The sequence below is a fragment of the Penicillium canescens genome (assembly GCF_028828765.1).
Source record: "Penicillium canescens strain IBT 15451 chromosome Unknown utg000005l_segment0_segment0, whole genome shotgun sequence".
Lineage (NCBI taxonomy): Eukaryota > Fungi > Ascomycota > Eurotiomycetes > Eurotiales > Aspergillaceae > Penicillium > Penicillium canescens.
Window position 1 is genome coordinate 1955007 of NW_026703967.1, and position 13757 is coordinate 1968763.

The 13757-nt window shown below is 50.5% G+C and overlaps 5 protein-coding genes across 5 annotated transcripts; 3 read left to right on the forward strand and 2 right to left on the reverse strand.

Moving 5' to 3' along the window:
• Positions 1-165: 165 nt before the first annotated feature.
• Positions 166-2127, reverse strand: N7446_008325 (chaperonin-containing T-complex subunit CCT6; the record flags this gene model as incomplete). The annotated part of the gene is made up of 7 exons (XM_058517070.1): positions 166-1392; positions 1447-1620; positions 1674-1694; positions 1751-1792; positions 1852-1873; positions 1931-2025; positions 2086-2127. 7 exons carry the CDS (start codon positions 2125-2127, stop codon positions 166-168), a joined length of 1623 nt encoding a protein of 540 aa, XP_058370716.1.
• Positions 2128-2453: 326 nt separating this feature from the next.
• Positions 2454-4120, forward strand: sik1 (snoRNP complex protein NOP56; the record flags this gene model as incomplete). Its single annotated transcript, XM_058517071.1, has 3 exons — positions 2454-2617; positions 2684-3803; positions 3857-4120. 3 exons carry the CDS (start codon positions 2454-2456, stop codon positions 4118-4120), a joined length of 1548 nt encoding a protein of 515 aa, XP_058370717.1.
• A 398-nt stretch (positions 4121-4518) lies between these two features.
• Positions 4519-5292, forward strand: N7446_008327 (uncharacterized protein; the record flags this gene model as incomplete). Its single annotated transcript, XM_058517072.1, has 1 exon — positions 4519-5292. One exon carries the CDS (start codon positions 4519-4521, stop codon positions 5290-5292), a length of 774 nt encoding a protein of 257 aa, XP_058370718.1.
• A 285-nt stretch (positions 5293-5577) lies between these two features.
• N7446_008328 (uncharacterized protein) lies at positions 5578-6250 on the reverse strand (the record flags this gene model as incomplete). The annotated part of the gene is made up of 2 exons (XM_058517073.1): positions 5578-5843; positions 5902-6250. The coding sequence occupies 2 exons, from the start codon at positions 6248-6250 to the stop codon at positions 5578-5580; spliced, it is 615 nt and encodes a 204-aa protein (XP_058370719.1).
• A 374-nt stretch (positions 6251-6624) lies between these two features.
• On the forward strand, positions 6625-13421 carry N7446_008329 (DNA polymerase epsilon catalytic subunit POL2; the record flags this gene model as incomplete). Its single annotated transcript, XM_058517074.1, has 3 exons — positions 6625-7232; positions 7287-7426; positions 7477-13421. 3 exons carry the CDS (start codon positions 6625-6627, stop codon positions 13419-13421), a joined length of 6693 nt encoding a protein of 2230 aa, XP_058370720.1.
• Between the last annotated feature and the right edge of the window lie 336 nt (positions 13422-13757).

Here is a 13757-nt window from a genome sequence, read left to right on the forward strand (position 1 = left end):
ATGTACGATAGTATCTACTGTATTCTTAATGACGATAATGAGAAGCAACATGAAGTTTGTGCATTTTTGAATGGATTAGCTCTTCCTCCCAACGATGAGAGAATTGAGTCTATAACCTTTTTATTCTTTACATGAACCGCCTTACTTCGTAATTGAGAAAGTGCATTACTCTTCCATACCACCGGGGCCACCCTGTTTACTCATCTGCCGAGCCTTGAGGAGCTCGTCGCAAAGGAGCAGGTTGGATGCAATGCCCGTACTGGAAGCGATGCAGTTGCGGAGAACACGGAAAGAGTCGAAGACACCCTCCTGGACAGGGTCCATTGGCTCACCAGTGACCAGATCCAGACCGGCGACGTTGCCATCAGTGACCTCATCCCAAAGAGAAGCAAGGGAATCCTGGATGTCATGACCTGAGTTGGCAGCCAGAGTCTTAGGGATGATCAAAAGAGCGTCAGCGAAAGCACCGACACCCCACTTGGCCTTACCCTTCACAGATTTGTTGAACTCAGCGGACTTCAGGTGCTGAGCACATGCAACTTGGAATGACCCGGCTCCAGGAATGACGCAACCATCGACAATAGTGTTGTAGACAGAGCGGAGACCGTCACGGACGGCATCTTTGACCTGGGTGATAGTGTGGCCGTTAGGACCCTTGATGAGGATAGTCACGGACTTGGGGTCCTTGACCTCTTCCACGAAAGTGAACTTCTCCTCACCAAGCTGGTGCTCGTAGACGAGACCTGCCCAGCCAAGAACATCGGGGCTAAGATCCTCAACACTGTTCTGGGCAGTACCACCGCAAATCAGCTGCAGACGCTCCATATTTCTGCGCTTGGCTCTCCGAAGAGCGAAGATGCCGTTCTTGACGAGAACATCCAAACTCAAAGGATCAATACCCTTCTGGTTGATGATAACGAATCCCTTCTTGGGGTCGTTTCCACAGACCTCCTTCTTAAGCTCCACAATCTTCTGCAACTTAGCATCGACGAACTTGCGCTCGCTCTCGACCAACTTATCCCGCTGCTCGGCGTTGGAGTAGTAGAATCCAGAGTTGATCTCGGACTTCTCGTACTCCAGGCTGACGTTCAGTGTCAAAATGAAAGCATTCTCCACCCGCTTGGGCATATCGGGGTGTCTGGCACCGTGGTCCAGGGCAAGACCGCGGATAAGCTGAGTATCGGATGAGGAGCGATGTTGCATTGTCATAATCTCAACCATGTGCAAATCGGGCTTCTCAGGGGCTCTGTGGATGGCAAGGACGGCGTCGACGATGTCGGGGGTGAGCTTCTCGGCGAGAGCACCGCTCAGCTTTGTGGAGAGGGAGGTACGGGCGACAGAGAGCAGCAGCTCGCGGTCAATGGCACGCTCGAGCTTGAACTTGTCGAGGAACTATATGCCCTGTATTAGATCCAAGTCCCAGACCATGATTTGTACACCACATACCTTCAGAGCCTCGTTCTTTGCAATTTCATATCCATCGGTGATAACACGGGGGTGCAGACCCTCGCCGATGTGTCGGTCCGCCTGCTTCAGGAGCTCTCCAACCAGCATCACAACCGATGTTGTTCCATCACCGGTGATATCGTCTTGTGCCGTTGCAGCGCGGGCAATCATGACCTTTCCATGTCGTCAGTATAAACAAGGAGACCTTCGAGGTAATTTTGTCTTACAGCTGTGGGGTTTTGGATTTGCTGCCAAATGTTAGCTCATAAGCTCCAAGTACAAGAATTCTCAGGGCAGAACGAACCATCTCACGCAACAAAACATTTCCATCCTTGGTCAGTTTAATCTATTGTAGCCGTATCAGAATCTTGTTTGTGTTTCGAGAAGGGAAAAGGGATTGCGTACTGCGCCTGCACCATCGACCAGCCTAAGTTTTATTAGCTTCATTGCCTTTGTATGTGGGGTGCGTTTGTCCAATTCTCACATTTTGAGAGTCCCGGAGGGACCCAGGTTAGACTTCAACACATCTTGAAGACCTTCTCCAGCGGCGATGTTAACTTTCAAGGCCTCTCCTCTCCGCTGCATGAAATGTTAGTGTGCGGGCACATTGAGGGGCCATCTGGGAGATATTTTCCATACCCTCGACTCCGCCTTGGGGTTAAGTAGCTGAGTTGCAGACATCTCCCGGAAAATGAATGACAGGGAAACACGTCCAAAGACCAGAAATTAATAAATTAATGGATGGTAGGGGAGCTTGTTGGATGAGGGTGAGGCCCGCGTTAGGTCCGGCGAATGCGGTGAAGGCAGTTTTTGGCAAAAAGCCCACATTCACGGATTCGCACTAGCGGCGAAAAAAAAGCTGCCGATTTCTCGACTTTGCCCATTTCCAGCCCGTCGCCAACACTCGCACCAGCAACCCATCGAATTGCACTCAAGAGTGTTTTCTGCCGGTGTTGCATACCTTCGGCCCCTTTGAACGTGTATTATCTGGTCTTGGGCTTATAACGATGGCCGACTTCCTCCTCTTCGAGGGCCCTATGGGCTACTCGCTTTTCAAGACCGCCCACAAGGGTGATACTGTCGGCAATGCCTTGAAGGAAGTTCAGGATGGAGTCAATGACCTTGCTAAGTTCGGCAAGATGGTTGAGCTGTCAAGTTTCCTTCCTTTTGAGTACGCTCCTCCGTGAAAAGGTTTTTTTTTTCATGTTTTTTTCATGGTCCATTAACAATGTTGCAGGAACAACAAGCAGGCCCTTGGCGAAATCAACGACATCTCCGAAGGTGTCGCGTCCGAGACTTTGATCTCTTTCCTTGACTTGAACCTCCCCAAGGCGAACAAGAAGAAGAAGGTGGTTCTGGGTCTTGCCGATAAGGGTCTGGCAGGAAGCATCAAGTCCGCTTTCTCCCACGTCGACTGCGAGACCGGTGACACCAGCGAGATCGTTCAGGATCTTCTCCGTGGCATTCGTCTCCACGCTAGCAAGCTGCTGAAGCAACTGCGTGAGGGTGATATGGACACCGCCCAGCTCGGTCTTGGTCACGCCTACTCCCGTGCCAAGGTGAAGTTCTCTGTCCAGCGTGACGACAACCACATTATCCAGGCCATCGCCATCCTGGACCAGCTTGACAAGGCTATCAACACTTTCTCCATGAGAGTCCGCGAATGGTACTCGTGGCACTTCCCCGAGCTCATCAAGATTGTCTCCGACAACCAGCGCTATGCCCAGGTCGCTCTCTTCGTCAAGGATAAGAAGACCCTTACTGACGAGAGCCTGCACGACCTCGCCGCCCTCGTTGAGGATGATGAGGGTATTGCCCAGAGCGTGATTGATGCCGCCAAGCACAGCATGGGTCAAGAGATTTCCGAGGCCGACATGGAGAATGTCATCTCCTTCGCCGAGCGTGTTAACAAGCTCGCCAACTACCGCAAGTCGCTCTACTCCTACCTCGTCGCCAAGATGAGCGTCGTCGCTCCTAACCTCGCTGCCCTGATCGGCGAAGTCGTTGGAGCCCGTCTGATCTCCCACGCCGGTAGCTTGACCAACCTTTCCAAGTACCCCGCCTCTACCGTTCAGATTCTCGGTGCCGAGAAGGCTCTGTTCCGTGCCTTGAAGACTAAGGGCAACACCCCCAAGTACGGTCTGCTGTACCACTCTTCCTTCATCGGCAGGGCTGGCCCCAAGAACAAGGGAAGAATCTCGCGTTTCCTTGCCAACAAGTGTTCCATCGCTTCCCGTATCGATAACTTCTCCGAGGCCCCTACCACCAAGTTCGGTGAGGCCCTCAAGGGCCAGGTCGAGGAGCGCCTGGAGTTCTACGCCTCTGGCGCTGCCCCCACCAAGAACGAGGTTGCCATGGTATGTTCAACCTTCATTTCTCTATCTTGTGAATTGACGCTAACGAGTAACAGAAATCCGCCATGGATGCCGTTCTGGCCGAACTTGATGACGTTGATGGTGACAAGAGCGACGCGGAGATGGAGGATGTTGAGGTCGCCGAGGCCAAGAAGGAAAAGAAGGACAAGAAGGAGAAGAAGGAAAAGAAGGACAAGAGCGAGAAGGCCGACAAGAAGAAGAAGAGAAAGTCCGAGGGAGGTGAGGGCGAGTCCGACAAGAAGAAGAAGCGCAAGCACGACACGGATGCCGAGCCCTCCAAGAAGAAGCAAAAGGCCTAAATGCGCTATTCTTTTTGAAGGGAGTCTTCGTCACGGCGTTTGGTTTGCTTTTTGTCTTCATGACTCGATGGGTACGGCTTGCAGGTATTTGTAAATTATTACCAGGCCTTTCGCCTCAGCAGCTCTGACTATCGCTGCTCTGATATTTTCCAATTTAAGTTTTCAAGTTGTTATTCTTTACTTTATTCTCACTTCCTGAAGGGGTCAAAGCCATTGTATACTACGCGGACGATCATTGTACCCCACAGTCCGATTCAAGAATGTCCAATGACCAAACCCCTCTTCAGCCTTGATATCCGCCCTTGGCAAGTATTGAATATCTTCATTTCATTCCCTGGTGGATACGCTGCATATATTTACAAATGAGATCGGGAGACCCCACTACTTCCGTTTCCAGTATGATGCCGACCCTATCTTTCTCTCCCAAGCGGAAACGAGAACCTTCAGAATCAGACTGCTATAGCCCCTCAGCTTCTCCAACATCTACAGTTTCGACCGACAGTTTTCAAGATCCTCGTTTCCGAGAGGACGAGCTAGGGAGACACAGTCCGCGAGCCGCGGTAGCTGGACGATTTGGAGAGTTGGCCATCCGTGGCGAGCTCCAGTCGGACGCGACAGCTTTCCCCCATTCTCAGCAATCACTTGCTTCCTCAGCCCAACTATGCGCATTTGACAGCGCCGTGGCCCAGAACATGCCTGAAGCTTTACCGGCTAGTAGCGAGTCCAGTGACCGCCAAGCGACGTTATCTGAGGCGCCCGCAACACAATATCAACCCACTTCCTTACCCACTCCTTCAAAAAAGTCAGCAACATTCCCCCACAAGCATATCAATTCCTCGCCATCTAAACGCAAGCCCCGAGTGTCTCCTCCTCTTGCAGACACCCCATCTGAAGACCCGCTGGTATGGCATGATTCCGAGATAACAGGCCACAACCCGTCCGACCCAAATGACGATGGCTATGGTATCAATGGGATAGGATTCAAGCCCACTGCATCGATTGCATGGGCAAGGTCACAGAAACGACAAAAGCAGGTCGCCGAGTGGAAGAATCGCGAAGCCCGGGAGGCTCGTGAAAGACGACGAGAGAGGAGGAGAGACGGCATCGAACTAGACAAAATACACAGCATACATGACGGCGCAATCCAGAAACGAGTGAAGTTCGACGTCTAGGAGGGGACCAGCAAGCTCGCATCCCTCAGCATCGGAATATCTTCCTTTTCTTCGGCGTTCTTCTTCTCTGGGGCAAGCATACGGTGGTTCATTCTTCTTTATACTGGACGATTGGATTGGATGCGTTGACTGGGCCAAATGATATGGACTTTGCAGAGAGCTATGATACACGGATATGACTTTATGACATGACATGATGCCAACCACCTACCCGATCAGTGGATCGGACTATACAGTTTTGGATATCTCACAAACTCCATGACTCCTTCTAATGGACGAGCGACCTTACCAGAATTTGTAGTTGGAGGGGTTGGTCCAACTCTTCTTCTTTCTTTCCTCCTCGGCAAGGCGCGCACGCAACGTTGCCTCTTCCTCCGCGCGATCCTTCTCGCTTTGTTTCTTGGCTTTCAATTGGTTCATTAAATCGAGTGCTTCTGCCATGCCGCTCAGTTCTTGGATTCGTCGGTAGCGGCAGAACTCATATGCGGCCAATGAGCTGATTGCGAACATGCCGACAGCCCAATTGCCTGCAGACCATAAATAATAGCGTCCTGCATGCACATATTAACCTCATGACCTTTATACATATCACACAACATGAAACCATACCCTTCAGTACACCACGTAGACCGCCAACTCCAAATCCAACACCAATTCCAGTCATTAAAGATTCACGGGCACATGGTCTCTTGTGAATCGTAGAGAATTCGGATAGAGACACTGATCCGATAATCTCAGAGTATGACGCATCTTTAGGGTCTTTGCCTGGGGGCTTGTATGTCGCTTTTGCGAGAGCGTTCGCGGGCTCTTCGGGGTTTCCAAAAGCATCCCATAGCTTGCCGGTTTGTGACGAAGCGCGCTCGTGTTTCGACTTCTTCGAATCGGGATTGGCGTTGAAGGAGCGCGGGATGTCGCCAGCTTCCGCGAGAGAGCTGGTGTCTCGTGAGTCGTCTGCCATAACTGTAGGGTGAATTGCCTTGAATCTCCCACTTGCGGCCAAAACGAAGATCGTCAATATCGGATGATCAAATGTTCCCTCATGACCCGAGTTGGATAGTTATTCCGACAGGCTGACTAACCCCTTCAACGCGCTACGCGAACGCGTCGGGGCCGAAATCGATTTGATTAGAGCAGATCGCAGGCCATTGCTGGACCCTCCTAGAGGCACCATTGGTCTCAGAACCAGATCTCGTTCCATCTGCGACCTACTTGTTTTCTTAGCACTTGTCCATCTGTTCTCAAATTCCCTAAGCGTGCATTCTTCATGTTCTACCCTGAGCGCGTCATTTAACAGAGCCAATTTCACCAGCCCGGCCGGGCGACAGCGTCGCGATGCCTTCAAGAAAACCCAGCAAGTATGGCAACAAGTTCCGGTCAAGTGCTGCGTCTTCGAACCCCCGACGAGCAAAAACTGTCGAATTCAGCTCCCTACGTTCCACCGAAGCAACCTCGCAAGACGAGAAATTTGAGGCCATTCGATTGGCCAACAGCATCGATGAAACCCTCGGCTTTCCGCGCTTCGAGTCGGGCGAGACAAGGACCGGTTGGCTTATCAACATGCACAGCACAACAATAGAGGACCCGAATGTTCCCGGAGGCCGCGCCGGTGTGGATTACTATTTTCTACAGGATGACGGCGGGAGTTTCAAGGCGACAGTGGAACATGATCCATACTTTTTGATCGCGGTAAAGAAAGGCTATGAGATGGAAGTCGAGGAATGGTGTCGCCGGTCCTTTGAGGACTTGATCAAAAAGTTCACGCGACTTGAGAAGGAGGACCTGAACCTCCCCAATCACCTTCTCGGCTACCGGAAAACCTACATCAAGTTCAGCTTTGCCAATGTGCGCAACCTTCTGGAAGTTAGGAAGACGATTCTTCCTCTGGCGGAGAAGAACAAGAAGAACGAAAGTGCAATGGATGCATATGTTGAAATGACCAGGTTTGTTCTGCATTGCCTGCTGTTTGGTTTGGATAGAGGGCTAATTATACGAAGTGCGACTGCTGGTATCGATCTTTTCGACGACGAAATAATTAATGAGCAACGACCTAATAGCAACCTACAAGCGAGTGATTTTATTGTTGATATTCGAGAATACGACGTTCCATATCATGTCCGTGTCTGCATTGACAAAGGTCAGTTGTTCTTCGTTCGTGGACTAAATCCTTTGACTAACACAGCACAGACATTCGGATAGGAAAATGGTACGATGTGCAGGCAAAGCACGGCGTGGTATCATTGACCTGCTTGGAAGACCGACTTCAGCGTGCAGACCCGGTCGTCCTCGCTTTCGATATCGAAACCACAAAACTACCGCTGAAGTTCCCCGACGCCGCATTTGATCAGGTTATGATGATTTCGTACATGATTGATGGGCAAGGATTCCTTATCACCAACAGAGAGATTGTATCCGAGGACATCAATGACTTCGAGTACACGCCAAAACCAGAGTACAACGGGCCATTCATTATCTTCAATGAACCCAATGAAAGAGCCGTCCTTGAGCGATTCTTTGAACACGTCAAGATCTCCAAACCCACTGTCATTGCCACATACAACGGTGACTTCTTCGATTGGCCGTTTGTGGAGACAAGAGCCAGTGTTAATGGACTTGATATGTACATGGAGATCGGCTTCCGGAAAAATAGCGAGGACATCTACCAAGCCGACAACTGTGTGCACATGGACTGTTTCGCCTGGGTCAACCGTGACAGTTATCTTCCCCAGGGAAGCCGTGGTCTGAAGGCTGTGACCGTCGCAAAGCTTGGCTATGATCCAGATGAACTCGACCCAGAGCTTATGACACCTTACGCGAGCGAAAGGCCACAGACTCTGGCCGAATACTCAGTTTCCGATGCGGTTGCCACCTACTACCTGTACATGAAATATGTTCACCCTTTCATCTTCTCTCTCTGTACCATCATTCCTCTCAACCCCGATGAAACTCTGCGAAAGGGAACTGGAACCCTGTGTGAGATGTTACTCATGGTGCAAGCCTACAAGCATGAGATCGTCCTGCCCAACAAACACAAAGATCCTGCAGAGGCCTTTTACGAAGGTCATCTTCTTGAGTCCGAGACCTACGTCGGTGGCCACGTCGAAAGTATTGAGGCTGGTGTTTTTCGAAGCGATATCCCGACACACTTCAATGTTGACCCTACTGCAATTGAGGAGCTTCTCAACGACCTGGACCACGCTCTTAAGTTCAGTATCGAGGTCGAAGAAAAGAAGTCTATGGATGATATTGTGAACTATGACGAGGTCAGGGCTCAGATTGTGGAGCGTCTTCTCGATTTGAAGAACAACCCGAGTCGCGACGAAGTTCCTTTCATTTACCATTTGGATGTCGCCTCCATGTATCCCAACATCATGATCACCAATCGACTGCAACCAGACTCATTGATCAACGAATCCAACTGTGCTGCCTGCGACTTCAATCGACCCGGGAAAACGTGCGACAGACGCATGCCCTGGGCCTGGCGAGGTGAATATCTGCCAGCGAAGCGTGATGAATACAACATGATCCGACGTGCCACTGCAAATGAACGTTTTCCCGGCAAGTACAAAAATTCGCCAACGAGGCTGTTTAGCGAGTTGAGCATTGAAGAGCAAGCTGGAATTGTCAAGAAACGATTGCAGGATTACAGCAAGAAAATTTACCACAAGATCCACGACAGCAAGACCATGGAGCGAGAGGCCATCATTTGCCAGAGAGAGAATCCTTTCTACGTCGATACTGTCCGTGATTTCCGTGACCGTCGATATGACTTTAAGGGCAAGCAGAAAGTCTGGAAGAACAAGACAGATAGCTTACAATCATCTGGGGCTTCTTCAGCTGAAATTGACGAGGCAAAGAAGATGATCATTCTTTATGACTCTCTTCAACTTGCGCACAAGGTCATTTTGAACAGTTTCTACGGTTATGTAATGCGAAAGGGTTCTCGGTGGTACTCTATGGAGATGGCCGGTGTTACTTGTCTAACAGGTGCGCATATCATTCAAATGGCCAGAGAGCTTGTTGAGCGTATCGGCCGACCCCTTGAACTGGACACCGACGGAATTTGGTGTATGCTTCCAGGAGGCTTCCCTGAGAATTTCTCCTTCACTTTGAAAAACGGGAAAAAGATGACTATCTCTTACCCTTGTGTCATGCTTAACCATCTCGTTCATGCGAGATACACCAACCACCAATATCAGGCTCTTGTCGATCCGAAGACCTTCAAGTATGAGACTCACAGTGAAAACTCCATTTTCTTCGAAGTGGATGGGCCTTACCGAGCAATGATCCTGCCAACTTCGAAGGAGGAAGACAAAAACTTGAAGAAACGATATGCAGTCTTCAACCATGACGGCTCCCTAGCAGAATTGAAGGGTTTCGAAGTCAAGCGAAGAGGAGAGTTGAAGTTGATCAAGATCTTCCAGACTCAAATCTTCAAGTTCTTCCTGGAGGGTACCAATCTCGCCGAGACCTATGCCGCTGTGGCTCGAGTTGCGGATCGGTGGTTGGACGTTCTGTACGAGCGCGGAACCACCCTGGCGGATGAAGAGCTTATCGATCTTATTTCGGAGAATCGAAGCATGGCCAAGACGCTTGAAGAGTACGGATCTCAAAAGTCCACATCGATCACGACGGCAAGACGTCTAGCAGAATTCTTGGGCGAACAAATGGTCAAAGATAAGGGTCTCAACTGCAAATACATTATTTCCTCGAGGCCACGGAACACACCTGTCACTGAAAGAGCTATACCCGTCGCTATCTTCTCAGCCGAAGATAACGTCAAGCGTTTCTTCTTACGCAAATGGTTGAAGGAGGATCCCGGCGATATGGACCCTCGAACCGTCATTGACTGGGACTATTACCTGGAGCGTCTGGGATCCGTGGTGCAGAAACTGATCACCATTCCAGCTGCACTTCAAAAGCTTCGCAACCCAGTACCCCGTGTTGCCCACCCCGACTGGTTGCAGCGTCGGATCAACACCAAAGATGACAAATTCAAGCAAAAGAAGATGACCGATCTATTCACCAAGTCAGACAAGGCACCACTTTCCTCGATATCTGGCAATATTCTAGATCATCGTGTTCAGCATACTGGTGACCTGGATGAGGCGATTGCGAGCTCTACTCAGAAGCTGAAGTCCCCCAGCAGCAATAAGGTTTCCCAAAAGCGAAAGCATCCCGAGAACGCCTCCAAGACGGCTTTGGACCCCTTTGCTAGCCTTCCAGCGGTCATGCCATCCATCACAGAAGACTACCAAGGATTCCTGAAGTATCAAAAGCAAAAATGGAAGATCCAGAAGCAAGCTCGGGTTCGCCGCCGTCAACTGTTTGGCGAGCGAACTAATGTTGCCTCGGATTCTCTGAGCAACTTCTTCCGCAATCAAGCTCAATTGCTATACATTAGCACATGGCAGATCTTGCAGCTTTGCGAGACCGGCGTCCCAGGAGTTGTACGAGCTTTCGTGCTGATCGACCAAAAGATCCACGCTCTCAGTGTTAGAGTTCCACGGCAGTTCTTTGTGAACCTGAAGCGAGAGTCCCTGCCTGACGTGGATGTACCGGACTGTGATGTCGAGAAAGTGAACCACACTCTACCAAATGGCCATCCCTCGGTCCACTTGTTCAAGCTGTCTTTGTCAGAAGAGAAATATCTGGAAGAAGCTGACAAGATGGATGTTCTCTTCCAACACCCTAGTATCGAGGGTGTTTACGAGGGAAATATCCCGCTCAGCATTCGGGCGGTGCTCAAGTTAGGAAGCCACTGTACTTTCGATGAAGAGCAGCGTGGTGTACTTGGTGAAGGATTGGACAAGGGCTTTGATCTTTCCACCCTGCTCCACGCATCTTCAGACCAGCCATATCTGATGGACTCGTCACTGATATTCCATTACCTGTACCACATTGTTTCAGGCGATAGACAAAGCTTTGCGCTCTTCTCGACGGCAAAGAACGAGGCCAACATTATCATTCTCAACCGCACGAGGGATGTCCAGGGTCTTCCAAACGTTGATAAGGTGTACACCGAGTTCCTAACTCGCAAGATGCAAGCTGGATCGGGCGATGACTCGCAGGACGCGTTCGAATACCAGGACAGGATTCATTTTAAGACCACCCAGGTGATGACGCGAAGAAAGGCCCACCTTGAGGTTGGTGACCTGGTGAGAAAACTCCGAAACGACGAGAGCCGGCCCGCCGTTCTTGTGATCCAATCCCAGCAGAAGGACCGCCTATGCCACGACATCCCAATCTTGAAGGAGTACCCAGTCTTATCCGTGAAGCCTGAGCCGTCGGACATGGAACTTCCGCCTCTCGGCTGGCAAGCATTTGTAGCCAGGCGTATCGTCACTCGTTACTTGTACTTGTCTTCCTGGATTCAACATTTGACCGGTCTTGCTCGATACGGTGATGTTCCACTTTGCAACTTGGAAAGTGACGATCCTCGCTACCTCATAGATGTTGCCTATGCCAGAAGGCTCCAGCAAAACAATGTTGTTCTCTGGTGGTCTCCTGGTCCACGTCCTGATCATGCAGGCTACGAAAGAGATGATATTCTCGGCTCCCTGGACAAGGTCAACATGCCATCAGTCAACGTACCCAATGCTTACTCGACTGTTTGCATCGAGCTGGAAGTTCGTAACCTTTCCATCAACACGATCTTGACTTCTTCTATCATCCACGAGATGGAAGGCAGTGACACGTTGCTAGCTCCTTCCGGTGATGCCGATGATACGGGTGTTTTCTATTCCGAGAAAGCATTTGCTTCCGCTGGTGTCGTTGTTCTTCGAGAGATGGTCAAACACTGGTGGACAGAGGCTTGCGCAGGAAACAGTATGGCTGATGTCATGGTCTCGCATTTGATTCGATGGGTGGAAAGCCCCATGTCCTGTCTCTATGATCGGTCTTTGCACAATTATGTCAGATTGCTGTCGCGAAAGTCATTCCAGAGACTCATGGCGGAGTTCAGACGTGTTGGTTCGCATGTCGTATTTGCCAGTCCTACACGTCTTCTACTCCAAACGACGAAGACTGAGGTTGGCAATGCCTACGCCTACAGTCAGTATGTCCTGAAATCGATCCGCGCCAATCCTTCATTCCACTTCATCGATCTGGAGATCAAGGAGTACTGGGATTACCTCGTATGGTACGACGAATATAACTACGGAGGCAAGGGCTGTCGGGAGGTCACCGAATCCGACGAACAGAATCTTGAGACGGTGATGCACTGGCAGCTGAGTCGATTCCTGCCAATGCCCATGCAAACCATCTTCCACGACTGGGTGGTCGAGTACATCGAACTAATGCACGCCTTGAAAAGACCTGAGGTCCAGGATGGCGAGATTTCCTCGACGCCTCGTCCGACGCAGATTCCCATTGGACGAAACAACGAAGCAGACAATGAGGAGGTCACTGCCGTTCTCGCAGATCGATTCTCAAAGCCGCTGAAGAAGCAAATCTCGGGTCTGATCCGTAGACAGCGTGACGAAATGCTGCATCCCGAGCTTGCATCCGACTATGCCTTCCCCGTATTGCCTGGTGTCTTGGTCAATACCGAAGACGACAAGCGCAACCCATCATTGGAGTTGACAAAACTTCTTATGCAAGTTTTGAGTCTGTCCAAGACTACAACCCTGGAATCTCGGTTGTTGCGCCGCGAGCTCCTGGCACTGTTTGAAGTCCGAGAATTCAGCAAGGAGGGTCGATTCGAGAATCCCAGTGCTAGCCTGAAACTTCCCGAAATGAGCTGCAATTCTTGCTGTCTTATTCGAGACCTTGACCTTTGTCGCGACGAAGATGTGCTGCCCGATGTCGACTCGGATGCCACCACTACCTCCAAGCCTTGGAAGTGTCCCTTCTGCCACGCCGATTACGACCGGCTGGCACAGGAAGAGCTTCTCATCGGGCAAGTCCATGGTCTTGTTGTTGAATGGCAGACGCAGGATCTCAAGTGTTCCAAGTGTGGCGGCCTGAAGGTCAGTGATTTCATGGAACACTGCTCTTGCAGTGGCACCTGGGCAGCATCTCTCGATCGTACCGAGATTGAGAAGAAATTACGAGTGTTGGAGAGTGTGGCCAAATTCCACAAGCTGCAATTGTTAGAGAACGTTGTCGTGGATGTATTGGTGAGGTTCTGATGTGTTTGGATATCTGTTTCTGTATGGGGAGTACTGGGTCGGAGGATTTGTGGCATTGGGCAGGAGTTGTGTATACAAGTTAGCATTCAATAGTTAATGGCGCCGTTGGCGATCCGTCGATCTATTTCTTTATATTCCCTCCCGCCTCTTTGTTCGGTGTCTAGCCCTCTCCCCCAGCGATCCCCAGCGATCTCCAGCGTTCTCCAGCGTTCTCGAACTTCAACCCCGCAGTGTCTCGGTCGGACTCAGAAAACCAAAAAAAACCAACACATCGATCAACTGAATTCCCCTCGAGTGGTTGCATCCTTTTGTGCGTATTCCCGACTGTTTCACCTT